This window comes from Phoca vitulina, unplaced genomic scaffold, assembly GCF_004348235.1.
Source record: "Phoca vitulina isolate PV1807 unplaced genomic scaffold, GSC_HSeal_1.0 scaffold7, whole genome shotgun sequence".
NCBI lineage: Eukaryota > Metazoa > Chordata > Mammalia > Carnivora > Phocidae > Phoca > Phoca vitulina.
The window spans coordinates 462,540-478,738 of NW_022589710.1; the positions used below are offsets into that span (position 1 = coordinate 462,540).

Below are 16,199 nucleotides of genomic sequence, written 5' to 3' on the forward strand. Positions count from 1 at the left end.
TCCTGCCTGGGGTTTTTGTAAAGGCCTCCCCTGCAGTGTTAGTACTGGTAACACTGGCTCGGGAAAGCTAACCTTTGGGAAAGGGACCATCTTGACTGTCCATCCAAGTAAGTGTAACAGGACACAACAGCATACTGGAAATTCTGGAACTTCACCCCCGGTATCAGGTTTGAGAGAAATGTATGTTGCCTGGGAACCAGATCTTGCTTGAAGTCAGCTAGCGGCCTCCAAGGTTCTGTCCCTTCTTTAATCTCAATATTAACAGATTCCCTTTCGGACCCTGAGCTCTCAGGTCTATCTGATCCCTGCTGTTGAGTGAAGTTGACCTTGACCCAGAAAAGGTAGAAAAGAATCTTCGCTGCTTTCAGAGCCTCCTCTGGAGATTGATGTCTAGTTTTGGGGGCATGGGGGGATCACCCTTTCCAGTCAACTCCCCCCGGGGAAACCCATTCTAACATTTAGTACCATTTCCTGTCAGGAAGTTCTTCCTTGTATCAAGCTTAAATTTTTCTTAGTGCAGCTGAAGCCATTCCCACCGGCATCTTCCACAGTGGAGAGGGATAATTGAGAGCAGAGTTTGAATAGGTATGTGGCATTCAGTTTAGAATGGTTTTAAATGAAAGCAGAGAGGGAAAAAATGAAAACTGGGAATCGGAGGTCTTATTTCAAATCCCTCTATGTTCTTTTAATGTCTCCCACTGCTTCTGTAGATGCAAAACTACAAAAAGAGAGAGAGAGAGAGAGAAACACAGAATGGAAAGGATTGCACAGCCACTGTGTCCATTCCTATCGCTGAAACCACCAGGCAAAGGATTACAATTAATTCCAAAGAGTTTCAGATACAAGGCTTAATACCTTTTTCCTCATAGTGACTTGTATCCTTGCTGATAATTAGAGCAGATAGAAAGATTTGGCTTTGGTGTATTTGCTGCCGCACCCCGCTGGGAAGAGAGGAAAAACTCTGACTGGTTGGGCTTTTTTGGTTGGTGGTGGTTTTTGTTTTTGTTTTTGTTTTTGTTTTTTTTTGAGATGCATAAAGTTCCTTCTGTCAGTTGTTGTAAAACTGCCTGCTGCAGGGAGAAGCGTGACAGCTCTGAGAAGCCAATACTTAGGAGGGAGATGAGACTAATCAGGAAGCCAAGCAAGCCAGAAAGACACACACTCCGTGTCCCTCGCGCATTTTTGCACTTTAGGCCTTTTGGGTCTTCCTTGCAGGGATTCTAATGGAGTCAAATAGAAATGGAGCGAGGAGAGTCTGGAGCCCCGTGGGTGCTCAGAAATGAGAAATGAAAGCCATGAGAGACAGGAAGGGGGAAAGGTAACCAGGTAGGAATGTATCTTTCACGGTGGCCCGATAAGATGAGGATGGCGACGTGGGTCCAAGAGCGGGATGTCAGCACTCCCATTGCTAGTTCGGGGCGTTCTGTTTCCTCAGGCTCTCCATCCAGGGCAGGGTCCCCCATGCCAAAGGGATGAGAGTGGAGGCCATGTTTTTCTGTGCAGGCGTAGTCTATGAGGCGGACTGCCCCTGCTTTGTGTGTGTAGGGGAGGTCGTCTGACATCTCCGAGGCTGTCTGCTCCACTGAGTGGCAGCATCCGTTCATGCCAGGTCGTGTGGAGCTAGGATGTGCCGGTGCTGCTCTAAGGCAGAAGGTCGGGCTGTTATGATCATCTTGAATGTGCAAGATGCCTCCAAGGGAAGCCTGGTTCCAATGAGTAGGGAGCATGTTGGACCAGTTGCCCAGGGTTTGTTGAGTTTCTCCAAGTCCAGGCATATGGGAGCCAAAGCTGAGAGGTTGACATTTGAGCCTGGGGTCCTTTTGACTGAACTATGCCAACAGGGTCTGAAAGGCCCAAATTGCCTTCCGAGCTCTGCTATGGTTGTGAGCCCCCGGGGCCCTTATCATTTCAGCAAAACGCATCCACTTAGAAAGGTCAGCTCTTCATTAGCCAGACAAATGAGGACAACATATTGACCAGAGATAAGGAGCAAGGAGCCCACATCTCAGCCTCTGAGAGCCTGGCATTTCCAGTCTTTTAATCACAGCGCTCTGGGAACATATGCTGTCTCAGAGAAGGCGGATCAATGGTGCCCGAGGACCTGGTGTCACCACGCTAGAGCTTGGAGATGGAAATGAGATACAGACTGGGATGTTTTGTGGATGAGGGAATGACAGAGAAGGGAGGAGGAGACCAGAGCTCACCGATGCTTTTTCAGACCTGCAGCATGTCAGACATTGGAATCCGAGGTGGAGAAGCACACATTTGTAGCAAGTTTCCTATCATTCCCTATAGAATATGGCCTAATTGCGGCCCCACATTCACAGATCCCATAGGCACCCAAGATGCCTTTTGAAGTGGCATAGCGAGATTGGGGTCAGAGATCTGTTAGAGTCACCTGCCAGTTATTGCAAAGGATTGGGTGGCTGTGTGACAAGCTCTTCCAACAAGTTGACATTTGGGCAGGGGACAAGCTTATCAGTCATTCCAAGTAAGTCTCCCTGCAACTTTGCCTGTGGAGTTTGGTGGGGCTAATCATCACATGCCTCAAAGGGCTGTGCAGGTGGCATGGTGGTTGAGGACCACACGGAGACAATTGAGGTATATTAACTCTAGGCAGACAAAAAAAGGTCAAAGAGTGGCAGATGTAGCTTTAGTCCTTAAAAGTCAGCAATACAGAGCTCGGGACTTGCAAATGGCAATTTGAAAAACAAGTCACCAAGCTGTGTCCTCCCCACACAACCTCACTGCTCATGGGGGACAAGGTGGGGTGGAGGGATGGACAATGGACAGTGCATAACAGGGGTGTTCAGGGAAACAGGCAGGGTTGGAAGGGAGCAAGGTGATCAGAGCCGCAGGCTGAGCTAATCTGGAGACAATGGATTGTTCCCGATATCTCACCAAAAAATAAAATCCTTCCCAGACTCAAAAGATGTAATAAAGAGACCTAATTAAAATGCACTTCAAAATCATATGATCATCGGGAGAGAAATTAAATCTTAAAAGAAAAAGAATTTTTTAAATGCCCAGGCATAAAACAAATGGGCCTACGCCTTTAATTAGGCAGCAAGCAGCACAAGATTCACATTAGCCTTTCCTCTAATCCCCTCTCAGGAGGGCTCAGTCCCTCCAGCGGTACATGGTCACAGCTGTTCTAAGCCCTGAAGCTCCTTTTCCAGGAACGCTTTGCTCCCCGCGCCTGCCCAGGGAGAGAGATGGTCTGCCTGCCCAACGCCCAGACGCCCGCCTGCCTGCCGCCTGCCTGCTCCCAGGGCCGGCCAGCCCGGTTAGGGGAGGGGGTGGGGGGGCCTCCCCGGTGTGAGCGCCCCTGGTGGGAGTGCTGGCTCTCTCATCTGCCTGGTTTTTGTTGAGCTTCCTATCACAGTGGAACACCGGTAACCAGAAGTTCTATTTTGGGAGAGGGACAAGTTTGACTGTCATTCCAAGTAAGTCAAAGAAAATTTTCCATCACCATTGTGTTGAGCAAGGCCTTGAAACTCCAGCAAGAATGTCAAAAGAATCTCTTTCTGTGCTTCTGGGGATAACTTTCTCTAGAACATAGCAAAGAGCCCCTCCCCTCCACCCCAAGAATGATTTATGGCTTGAGGGGTCTTTATTTCCCCAGCCTGAAATCCCTGGGGGGGTGGGGCGGGAAGCTGTCCCCTCACTCACCCCTCACTTCTGCACTGACCAGAGATGTTTGGCCCTTTGTGGCACAGGCCACAGGAGGAGCAAATGGGGGGACAGCTGTCAACTGAGAGGAAATGGGTCAGAAGGCTAGAGAAGGAAAATGAGATGATTTGGGAGAAAACTGAAATATGGGGTGGTGTAAAAGGATGAGCAAGACAGCAGGGGTGCCCAGACTCGTCGCTGGCTTTGGACTCAAGGGATCACTGACAGCACCCATAGAGAGAAAGAGGATTTCTGTTCCTTCCAAAGGAAAATTTGGCAGAAAAATCAAGCCAGATTTCACATGTCAAGCCTCTCCTAATTACAGCTTTTTATCTCAGTTTCTCTCAGTTGCTGCAGCAGGAAATGGTACGAAAGAGTCCCTGGTGGCTTTGAGCTGTAGAAGCATTGCAAGGAGGGGGTGCACAAGAAATGGGTGGAGGGTTACAGTACAGTGTGAAGAGTTGGGGGCAATGGTTTTTGTAATGACTTAGAACGCTGTGTGTCTAATTATGGAAGCAACAACTTAATCTTCGGGACAGGAACTAGGATCACTATTACGCCCAGTAAGTACGTCGTCCTTGGTCAGGAAATCAGTTATTCTTGAATTTCCAGGTCACCTGTGTAAGACTCTGGGGACGGGTAGGGGGGGTCATACTAGACCATGCAGGCTCAGGCATGAGAATTTCTATCTGTTCTTTCTCATAACTGATAGAGTTAGGTGTCAACAAAATATCTGAGCTTTCTGGGGGAACTTCAGTCTTGAATCTTTAATTCCAAACTAGAAAATATGATTCACAATTCTGTTTTTGCTGCTACCGTCATGTGCTAACGTGACATGTGAAGAGAATTCAGAGAGAATGACTTCATCTTCCCTTTTATCTGGCATGATAATTTTCACTTTGAGTACTGCATCATGTTTGGAAGAAATGGTAGAAACATAGGCTGTCAAAGAGACAAGCAACCAGGAGAGCCAGCGAGGCCGGCAGACAGACTGCCAGGCAGTGTAATTTTACAAAATTAGTCCAGTGTGTGGCTCTCTTTTGCAGATGGCAAAGGTATTTGGAAATGTGCTAAGAGCTGATGTTCTAGGTGGGGCAGGCTTACTCAATGGCAAGACTAAGTAAGCACTGATTCCAAGGGGAGAGTTTAAACTTGGAAAACTCAAGGGTTTGGGGTTGTTTGTTTTGTTTTCTAGTAGTTTGTCAGTATGGCAGTACACCTGCATTTAGTAAATTACAGTTTGGGCAAGGCACAGAATTAACTGTTAAAAACAACTATGTCTTGATAGATGAGAGAGAAAGAGAGAGAGGGATAGTGGATATACATACACAGTGTAATGGGAAAAACACAGGGCACATACATTTCTTGCACCTGAAATTAAAAGCTGTGGAAAATTCGAATATGTTCACTTTGTAACCAAAGATAACTTCACAAAAAGGAAAGAAAAGCATACTGCATAAAGCAAAAACTGAAGGTATAGAACCTTTCCAAGTCTGCCTTTTCCAACTGTCTTAACTACTCAGTTACCTAGAGGAATCTCTTCTTTTTTTTTTTTTTTTTTTTTTTTTCTTTTTACTACATCAGAGCTTACGGGCACAAGTATTGAGGATTTGGCTATTTCAGACCCTTCCAGTGCAAGTTACGTGATAAAGCGCCTCCCAGCTAGGTCGGATAGAGCACCTTTAGACATCCAAGATTTTTCTTCTCCCCTGTCCAGATAAGATAGGAAGGTGGTATTCTCCTCATTCTGTATCCAGGGACAGGGAGCTCAGAGAGTGTCCCGGAGTTACAAAGCGAGACCTGAGCAGTGGGATCTGGGGACCCAGTGACGGTCAGTCGGCTCCCAGCCACAGTAGCCTTCAGGGTATCCTCCTGGGTCAAAAACATAACACTCCGGGGGGGGGGGGGGAACACCACCCTCCCCTGCACCACGGAGAGCAACTCAGTGTAAGAATGCTCTACCCAGCAGGGGACAGTCAGAGTGGCTCTAAACCAACTCAGAGCCCCATTTAGTTGAAAACTGGATGTGGAAGCCAGCTCTAACGAGTTTGTTTCCAAGCCATGCTTCCAGGAATTGTTAGTGGTTGGTAGTTGCTATGGGTTTTGAAATTAGAGGACATCACAGCAGAGTACAATGGTTTGGAACAGGGGAGTATGATTAGGATTAATGAGATGAAAGAAAATTCTGGCTAGAGGGCTAGAAAGGCCCTGGAAGAAAAGATACACTAACGCTTCGGAGTGTTCCTTCAAGCGAAGAGTTGCAACATTTATCTAGGCCAAGAAGCAGAGAGCAAACACAAGCCAAATTCCATACACAATCGACCTTTCCACATTTAAAAGTTTCTGCCATTATCCCAACGTCCTTGGTTTCTTGGCCAAATACCAGCAGTTCCTAAAAGCAAAGTGCAACAGTCCTCTGTTTCCAGGGCCAAGCCACCGGCCCCACCCCAGCCCACGTGCACCCACGCCCACGTGGTTTTCGTAGAGGCGTCTCATGCTGTGCAGAACAGGCTCATCTTTGGCTCGGGAACCATTTTGAGAGTCAAGCCTTGTGAGTATAAAACACATTCTGGCCCCCCCATTCCCAACCAGAATTTCATGCCAAAGTGAGTCAACTTTCTTGTTTAGAAATATTCGATTCTAGAGCAAGACAAAGCGAGATTTCAGGTGCACCGTAAGCACCTCCCGAGTGTGATTTGTTTAAGAATTGCCGAGCGTCGCCTCTGAGAGAGTCAATCACACCAATTAACTGGTGTGACCCACAGCTTTAAAATAGAATTTAAAAAAAAAAAAAAATTTTTTTTTTAATGTCAGTGTCTCTATGGACCACACTGCCCGCTGTTTGTTGTCTAGACCCCAAAATGGAAAGCTTAGTGTGTAGCGTCCAGCCTAGTGACTTCTCCCAAGCCTGTGACTGAGGGCGGTGTGAGAGCTCGGAGGGCATTTCTGAGTCGTGTCGGGGGAAAGCCGGGCAGGTGGGCAGGCAGGCGACCCTCATGACAGGTGTCTGCCCTGTTTCTGTAAAGCTGCTAACCATAGTGAGAAGACTAGCAGCAGGGACAAGCTCACTTTTGGGACCGGGACTCATTTAACAGTCAGGCCCAGTAAGTCTGAACAGATGTGAGGTATTTATGTCTTTTCCTATTATGTGTTCTAGCCTGACCTTTGAGTTGTCCTGTTTTAGAGTCCAGATAGACAAACCATGACGTCTTTTCATGCCCCTTTAAATATCTGTGAGGAAGGGTCTCCATCGTGGACACCTTCTCCTACGTGACAGAGGAGAGTTTTGTGGCCACGACCATTCACATAATATAATTGGTAGCTGGGGGATGGCACTCCCAGTCCTCACCCGTGGGCCCCTTCCCTTGATCATGTGTCTTTTGAGCTTTTATGACAGCAATGAGGGAGGGGAAGAAATGACCAACAGCACCAGCCAGGACTACAAGCTCTCCTCGGTGTCCGTGGGCTCCAGAGCTGCTGTGGAGGTTCTGAGAGCTTCGGGGCATGGGTCTCTGGCAGAGAGATTTATGTAAAGTGTTGACCCGGGGTGCCAATACAGGAGGAGGTGCTAACAGACTTACCTTTGGGAAAGGGACCCAGCTCATCATCCAGCCCTGTAAGTGCTTCTGCCCAGGACGTAGGGATCTAAATAGAATCCGCACGGGGACATTTCCAACCCCTGCTGCTGAGTCTCTGGCACCACTGCCCTCACTGGCACCATCTGACACACCCACGGGGGTGTGAGCTGTGTAGTGGGAGAGGTGTACGGTCTGTGCTCTGGGGACCCCTGTGTGCTTCTGTGATTGTATTTGACTAAGAGGCCATTGGAAATTCCGGGCTCCGGCAGACAAAGGGTACCACTTAGGACTGGGGCAGAACATCTGTGGGCCACTTTCTTAGCAGCACCTTTGCAATGAGAATGACTTTCATAGGAATTGTGGAAATGGCTGTGCATGTAGAGGTTTGATTGTTTCTCTTTCTCTGTCTTCATGCCCTCTTCTCTGCCTGACTTCGCGACCTTATATTAGAACAGTGATTCATCATTTGATTTCTGAGCCCCATCACTCATCAAGTCTGACAAGAGGGATCCATTAACGTAAAACCCAGAGAGGAAAAGGACAAAGAGTTTAATTCCCAGAGTCTGCAGAGTTTAACTTGACAACTCTTTGGCCTTAATCACCTAGCCAGCACCCCATGATCAGTTGAGGCCAAAGAGGGCCACAGGCAGATAGGGTTAGCCCAGCAGGTGTCTGACCAGAGCTCTGCGGCCCTCATAGCGGCTACAACCACAGTGTCTGGAAAATGGAAACGGGTCCCTGAGGGCCCACCGGCTGCGCATCTGGGAGGAGGTCATGGAGAGAGCTCTGCGTAAGCCAGTGGAGGGCGGAGACCAGATGGAAACTCTAGCAGCAGGTTTTTGTTATGGAGCATCTCGCAGTGTGACCACCGGCAGTGCCAGGAAATTCATCTTTGGGACTGGAACGAGGCTTCAGGTCACCCTGGGTAGGTGATGGGAGCCATGAGGTAACCTAACTGTGTGTTGCTTTAAAACAAGGGGGGCTGCAGAGGGGCTGTCCTGGCTGGACGTAGTCCTTCCTCCCTTCCAGTAGAGCTGATTTCACTGGGGATACCTGCATTCGATCAGAATTTGTGTTCTTTTCATTTCCATTACTGAATCTTTCCTTCCACCTGTGAAAACAGACTTCTCCCTGCTCCAAGCTTCTTTGGTCTTCACACTCTGTGTGTTTCCTTTGGAACAGTGGGTTTGGGAATTAATTCATCATCAGGACTTTGTCACTCCGGGCAGCAGAATGAGAAGGGCTCTCAGATGGAGAATAGAGAGTTCTGCTTGTTCTGATAACTCCTCAGGGCTGATACATTGTAAATGAGAGGAAGTGGGTTAGATGACCTTCTAATGACTGTTTTGGAGAGACTCTAAGGAAACTTGCTGAACGTCCTACACACTCCACTTCTGAGAGGAGTCATTTGGTTGGACCCTCGGTGCAGTAAAAGCAAAACCTTGACCCTCTGAACACGTCGTCAAATGCCAACCCTCTCCCTCCAAGCTCTGCTGTGTTTCATTATTTGCCGATTACGAGATGACTACATGATAATTAACATGAAATTATATAGATGAGTAGTTTGAGTATTTTGAACCCATAATTAAGATGCAAATTATAGAAGTTCTGGAGCGTGCCACCAGGCGGTACCTCATACATAGCGGTCCCTGAAGACAAACAGTGTGTTTGGGCATGGTTTGTTTGTGGCATGGGTTTATACACAGCTCAGAAACTTGTTTGAAAGCTGATTAGATGTCTCAGAGTGCCAATTTAGGGTCCAGATTAGCTGTGCTCAGTGAGCTGAGATGTGCCCACTTTTACAGCCTCGAAGCATGACAAAGTGGCCGGGTTCCTCTCGGAAAAGGAGAATAGGACATGTTGTGTGGTATTGGTCGGTGCCTCTCCCCGTTGTGCCTACAACGCTGGGAGCCTGGCTGCCAGGCTGCCCCAGGAGGTTTTTGTTAAAGGGTGTATCGCTGTGGCAATAATAACAATGACCTTCGCTTTGGAGCAGGGACCAGACTGACAGTAAAGCCAAGTGAGTGAGGGGAGCGGGTCAATCTCAAAAGCTGGGGTGAGTGGTGGTCTTCTTCAGTGCAGTTTTAGTGGGATTAAGACACTGCCACTGCCCCCCTGGATCGAGGCACCTCGTTTCTTTGGGCCTGAGCTGATGGGAAGTCTGCCAGTTAGTGAATTCAGGCAATCCTAAGGACAGGTCATGAAGAAATAGAAGTTTTCACGGGCTTGTTCATTGTCTCTGGATATATAGAAATGCTAAAGATAATAGGCAACACCCATATTCTGTGATAAGACAAAGAAAAAGACCTAACAACTCAGAAATCGGGTTTTCCTCAATAAGAACCCCTCCAATCCAAAAGGAGTGCAAACAGCTCTCTTAATGTACCTTTTGGGTTTTGTTGGTTTCGTTGTTGTTTTCATTAATATTCTTTATAAGAACTATGGCTCTGAGAGTGGAATGGTGCTCCTGGTCCCTAAAATAATCACTCTCTGCCCCCAGTGTTGGCCACCTATGCTAGGTGGCATGTCTCTGCCTGACCTTGCGATTGTCCTGTGTGCCTCAGGCATGAGCAGGATACCAAAACCCAGTGTTCTGGGAACAAAACGGGTGCTTTAAGATCCAGCTCAGATCTCTCTGCACAGCTGGCTGTTACTTTTAGAGGAATGTCCTAACCCTGCCAAGGAGCTGGGAGCTGAGGCCGTGGGGTGGTGAGGCTGCTCCCACCAAAGGGGAAAGTGGCCTCCCTTGCTCAGAGTCCTCCTCAGTCCTTCCCTCCCACTGGTTATTGTAAGGCCCCATATGACTGTGTCAGTTATGGAGGCAGCCAAGGAAGGCTCATCTTTGGAAAAGGCACTCAACTCGCTGTTAAACCAAGTAAGTGTTGTTGGAGTTGGGGGGGTGTCTCAGAAACTAAATCAGTGAGTGCGACTCCAGTACAACCCAGAGTGAAGGAGGCGAAATTCACCAACCCCTTTCCCTGTGGTGTCTTTCCACCCTTCCCCCATGAGCCCTCAGAGCAGCTCCTGGTCCGAGCCCCCGCTGTCCTCAGTCCAGATGGGCACTTCCCTCTGCTGGAAAACTCTGGGCTTCATGACATGAAACAAGGTTCTCGGCCCCGGGAGGGCAGTTCTCGGGAGTGATCGCCCTCCTCACTGTGGTGAGTGGGTGACCTTCTCTGCAACTGTCTCGTGGATGAGCCACGGTCTGTGTGACTGCTGCGTGGTTGGTTTTCAGACATGAGAGTCCATGGAGAGCCACGTGAGGGGGACAGCAGAGTGGTTACTGCAAGGGGCTTTTTGTTTAGGGAAAACACATTGTGGATCTCAGCAGCGGGTATAACCTCTACTTTGGCAAAGGCACCTCACTGCTGGTCACACCCGGTGAGTTCTTGTGGTTAACTAATTATCCTTTCTGGAAAGATATCCAGTGGGACCTGTTGAAACACAGCTGAATTTAATTGCTTCGTTTAGCGTGTGGTTGTTAACTATGTCGGATGTGTGAGCCAGATATGAAGACACGTTTCCCCAGAGGCTGGATTTGGTTATCGGGTCTATGGGCAGTTTGATAAATTGTATTAATACCGCAAGCGGTTTCTCGAAGGTCCACATAGCATGTTGAGGCTTTGGGAAAGAGGCAGAGATAAGAGGAAGAAAAGCTTTGTGATAGAGACAGAAACAAACCAATGGCAAGGGAGGTGACCCAATCGGGAGTGTGGAGCCAAGGAAGCGTGTCCTTAACAGATAAGTGCTGGGGACCCAGTTGAGTTTATGCCCGTGTCCCCGGGTAGAACTAAAAAATCTGGCAAGTGGACTGGGTGAAGGCTGGGCAGCAGGATTACAAGCTTCTCGTGGCTTTCCTTTTCTGGGAGAATAGCAGAAGAAAACCTCTGGAGACAGGACAGCCCCTGTTCACCCCGAGGACAAAGGCTAGCTGAGTTGACCCCGTGGGAGGAGCAGAGAATCCCAGGACCTTAGAAAGCTCCCCATCTCCTCGGGATTCTCTGTGATAAAGCAAGTTGTGAAGCCGTCATGGAGGGAATAATAAAGATGGATTCTAGAAAGCAGTATCGAAGAGGTATGGGCGGTCCCCACACTTGCAGAGTTCAGTGTTGTGTGGTTTTGTTTTTTGTTGTTGTTATTTTTCTCTTTCCTGTTAGAATTATTTGCAGCAACACCTGCCACTTTACATTCGTAATATTTCTCATCAACAACCCTCTGTGCCTGAACCAGGTGTGACACTGAGGTGACGGGGCTGATTTGTTAACAAAGGGAGTTGATACATTTCAATGAGTGGCCCAGGCAAGCCACTCAGCTGAAAGTGGCACGCAGGTTAGTGGCTCCCTTCCGCTTTTGATTCTGCCCTTAAAGGTCAAGGCACATCCTTTTTTTTTTTTTTTTAAGGCACATTCTTTTTATAGCATCCAGATGGCTTTATCTTTTGAAGGTGGATTTCATTTCTGTGAATAATCAAAAGCCTTTCAGAGCTATGATTTATAAAGAAAGGAGGGACTCACACTCGTTACTGGTACTATTTTGGTTCCAAAATGAAGTATGAATATAAAATCATGTCATTGGTGGGTATGTTTGGCTCTTAAACTGATACTCATTGAAGAGTCTTAAAGGGACTACTTCAAAGGGGTCAACAATCATTTAGATGTTTAAATCCTAACATGTTTGTTAAAACAGCCTCTTAATAAATACACTTAAGATAAACATAACATGAAATTGAGGAAGTTTTGCAAACTCAGACCTCATTAAAGCAGTGAAGACTTTGTGTATAAACGGGGATATTATCCCAAGTAAATTCCTTTTAGAAAAAAATGAGGACAGTACCTTCCAATGGAGACGTGCATACGATGTCCTACTAATTGACAGCAAAGCTATTCCAAGAAATGGTAACCTTATGTTGGTTTATGTAGAACCACATAACACTGTGATTACCTCAGGAGGCTACAAATACATCTTTGGAGAAGGCACTAGGCTGAAGGTTTTACCGAGTGAGTATTACAGACAAGACTTTATTTTTAAAGTTGTTGGTATCGGAGGGTCAAGAAAACGTAAAATAAGGGAAATAGTCATTATAAACTATAGAAGCAAGCATTACTGCTACCCGAAGTGGAAATTCTGGGTCTCTCTACCCCAGACAGGAGGGGTAAAGGAGAGTTCTGAGGCTCACTATGATGGACTTACCACCATTTTCATTAGAATTGTATTAATCATTAGGACAATGTTTATTAGCTAAAGAGCCTGAGAGACCCCTCTAAACACAGTAGGAATTCTTTGTTCCTCATTCTCTTCTTTTTTTTTTAATTTTTTTTTATTATTATGTTATGTTAATCACCATACATTACATCATTAGTTTTTGATGTAGTGTTCCATGATTCACTGTTTGCGTATAATCGCATTCCACACTTTTCACTTGCTTTTCCTACCCTTCTTTTGGCCTCTCCCCTTGTCCAACTTAACATTTCATGTGGGCATTCATATTGTGAGAAACCATTATGTCCACTTCTTAGCCTGTCACTTAAGACTCTCTAAAACCTGGGCCATTTCCATTCTCTAAATTTATTCCCAGCTGTTCCCTTCCACAAATGCTCTGCTCTAGACAAACGGGACACCTACTTCCCCTGAATGTTTACACAAGCCCACACCTATACTTCGTGTCCATAAACCAGTCATCATGGACCCACCACGATAAACAGACTTGCACACATGAAACAAATTGAGTTTCACAATGTCTTAGCCAGGACACCCAGCATAGGTGACACCAGACTTAATTTCATAGGGACAGTTTGAGAAATTATATCCCTTTCTTAAAATTAAACAGACTTAGGTAAGAGATCCAGCAAGCAAATAATAAAGTAGAAAGAAAGGAGATCCTTTTGTAATGGATGTGGGAGGGAGGGATCCATCCACGGGAATCTATTCTCTGGAGGAGGAACAACACTGACTAAATCCAAGTAGGAAATTTATGGACTGCCATATTACCTCCGTATTTCTTGCTTTCCCTCAGGAATGGCCCATTCCTGATTGTTGCTTGGTAAGCCCCTGGTCCTCCAGGCAGCCCAACGGGAGGAAAGAGAGGACACCATGCTGTACCCTCAGCAGTGGTGCCCATGGAGCTCCCTTCTCAGATTCTCCTTCAAGTTACCCTCAAAATTAAGAGAGACCCCAAAGGATGATCTAGACAGAATATGAGAAGCTACCCGTAAGAGAAGGATTTCAGGTTAGTGGTGGAGATGTGTTACCTGGGGAAAGGGACAGAAAGAATGGAAAAGTCTACCCCAAGACAAAAAGGAAAAATGTCCTTTTCCTAGTGACCATCTAAGCAGGGAGTGAAAAGGTCTGGAGTTGGAGTCGGTGAATTCAGGGCTGGCCAGTGCCTGTGACTGTCTCTAGCTCTTTGGAATGAAGGTGGGAATCTCCTTTGATGTTCCACAAGCTGGACTTCAGTCAGAGGTGTCTGGCTCCAGCACCCTGAGGGGTGGACCAACATGCTGACCTCTCCTTCCAGGTGGGCTCTGGCAGCGGCCCTGTCTCTCCCACAGTGATGACAGTGTCTTTGACTGCTTGGTCTTGGCGCCATGGACATGAACCATTCCTACTTTGTCCAAATGAGGAATACGATCTTCAGAATCCCTGGAGAATTATTATCTAAAACACCAGAGGATCTGCTAGGATTCTGGCAGCCAGCATTCTGGGCTTGGGCAGGAAAACTCCCTCTTTAGAATATTTAGAAAGAATACCCTTCATTTATCCAATGTGGAAACAGTCCTGAAATCCAAGCTGGTACTAGGAGTCTGTGCCAGGTTATTACTGTGACAATTACTTAATATTCTCTGTGCTCATGGTATCGCTCCTTCCAGAAGATCTTTAGGGAAAACTTAGTACAGTTTCTAGGAGGTTTTTGCTGAGCTGAAGATCACTGTGTGAATAATAATGCAGGCAACAAGCTCACATTTGGAGGGGGAACAAGGTTAATGGTCAAACCCCGTGAGTATCTCTGCTGAATCCGTAATGAATGCTCTAATTTCTAAAGGAAGCTGTAGCACTGAGCTTCATTTGGGGGCTGTTTTCTCCACCCAATTTTATTTTTTATGTTAATTTTGAGTCTGAATCCTAATGGTGATCCAGGGTATACACATGCCGTACGCACATGTGAACATGGGCACGTGTGTGGTCGCCTGGCACAGGAATAAACGGGCTGGAGAATAGCAGATTCCTTGCCTTTCTATCTTAACCATTGGGTCAGAAAGTTCTGACTGTATTGAATGCAGGGATGGGTGAGCACTGGAGTGGGAGAATCCTTCTCCAGTGGCTTTGCCAGGATTGCACGACTCCTTGCTGGTCAGGGGGCAGCTCGGGCTGAAGGTGGAGGGATGAACTATTTCATCTGAGAAGAGCCTTTCCACCCCGACCATGCTACGAATTGACCACAATAATAAACAGTCTCCTCCACTGCCTCTTTGGCCAGGGTCCCAGCTGGAGGAGCACGCTAGCTGGATTTGGGGATTGAAAGGGATTTCCTGATACACGTTGGCCTGGTCGGTTTCTGCAAAGCTTCCTATGACTGTGTAATATTGGCAACAACCGTAAGCTGATTTGGGGATTGGGAACGAGTCTGGCAGTAAATCCAAGTGAGTCTTCAAATTAACTCTCTCAAACCTGTCTATGCAGTTTGAAATATCTCAGAAACTGTCTCCCTGTTTTGCCCTAATGTTTAAAATGTGCACTCGCGGGTAGTGTTTTTCTCCTGTCCACCCAAGCTGAGCCCTTGCTTACCCTTCAATCAAAATAACTAGATAGAGGGAGCCAGAAATGCATGGTAGGAAGGCAGTTGGAGTATTTGATTGTTTCCTCATAGAGCAAACAGGAGGGCCCATTCCCAAAAAAGGGCCACTAGGGAGCATTGAAAGTTGGAGAAGGTGGGAATATGCATCGTATGTCCTGGCCTCCTCTGTCCACACGGTGCCAACCTCACATGGGCCATTGTAAATACTGTCTCCCCCGCCCTGCCCCCCGCCCCCCAGCCAAAGATAAGTCAAGCGCTGCTGGGAACTCCCAGGACTCAGGGCCATCCCTGTGACCACCCTGGAGAGCACCTCCCCACCAGGGGCAATCCAGAATGACTCAGACTTGCCGTAGAATGACTGCATCTCTCAGTCCTCTTTGGCTTATAGGCTTGTAGTGGATTTGCTAGAAGTAACAGGACAGGAGTTGGTTTCATCCTAATTCTGGCCTCCCCTGAGAAGTTCTTCTCTCCGAGAATCTTCAGGAGCATCTTAGAGACTACCTACCCTGTTTGGAATTGTGCTTCACACAACTAGGCTATGTTCCCAGCAGCGCTTGCTGTGGCTTTGGCTGGGGCTAACTCCCAGGGCGGTTCTAGGCTTGGCAAAGCTCAGGGAGAAGAGGAGTTTACAGTGGAGCCAAGGGGCTTCGGGAAAGGCATCTCTGATATAGGTGTTAATGAATTTCTAAATGAGCTTCTGTGTGTTAACCTGATAAGGCTCTCCAGGGAGAAGGTCACCTTACCTTTGCAGCTCTAAATGTACGACCTGCGTTGCAAGAAAAAATGGGAAATGTCAATTGCGGTGCCAAAATGAAGAAACTGGGTGTAAATACTGAATCAGTTTTAATGTTCAGTTTATGAAATGTAAGCCTTTCAGGAGAACCCACTCGGGGTACATTTATTAGGGTCAGCGAGCTAACTGTTTTGTCAATGTTACTGGCATACACACTTCAAAGGAGAACCCCAAATAGAAAAAATGGCTAATAGCATAGAGCTTAAGAACATGAATTTTAGAATCTAACTGCCTGGGCAAACCAAACTCTGCCGTTTACTGGATGTGTGACCTGGGGCAGGGTACCTAATCTCTTTATGCCTCGTTTTTCTCATCTGTAAAATGGGGATAATAATACTACTTAACTCGCTGAATTGTTATGAGA

General features: G+C 47.0%; 1 gene segment (V, D, J or C); it reads left to right on the top strand.

Moving 5' to 3' along the window:
• The window catches only part of LOC116632792, a 423,629-nt gene that overhangs the window by 358,852 nt on the left and 48,578 nt on the right, over positions 1-16,199 (top strand). The window contains 1 exon segment of the C gene segment in view: positions 10,579-10,631. Coding sequence covers positions 10,579-10,631 — 53 coding nt within the window.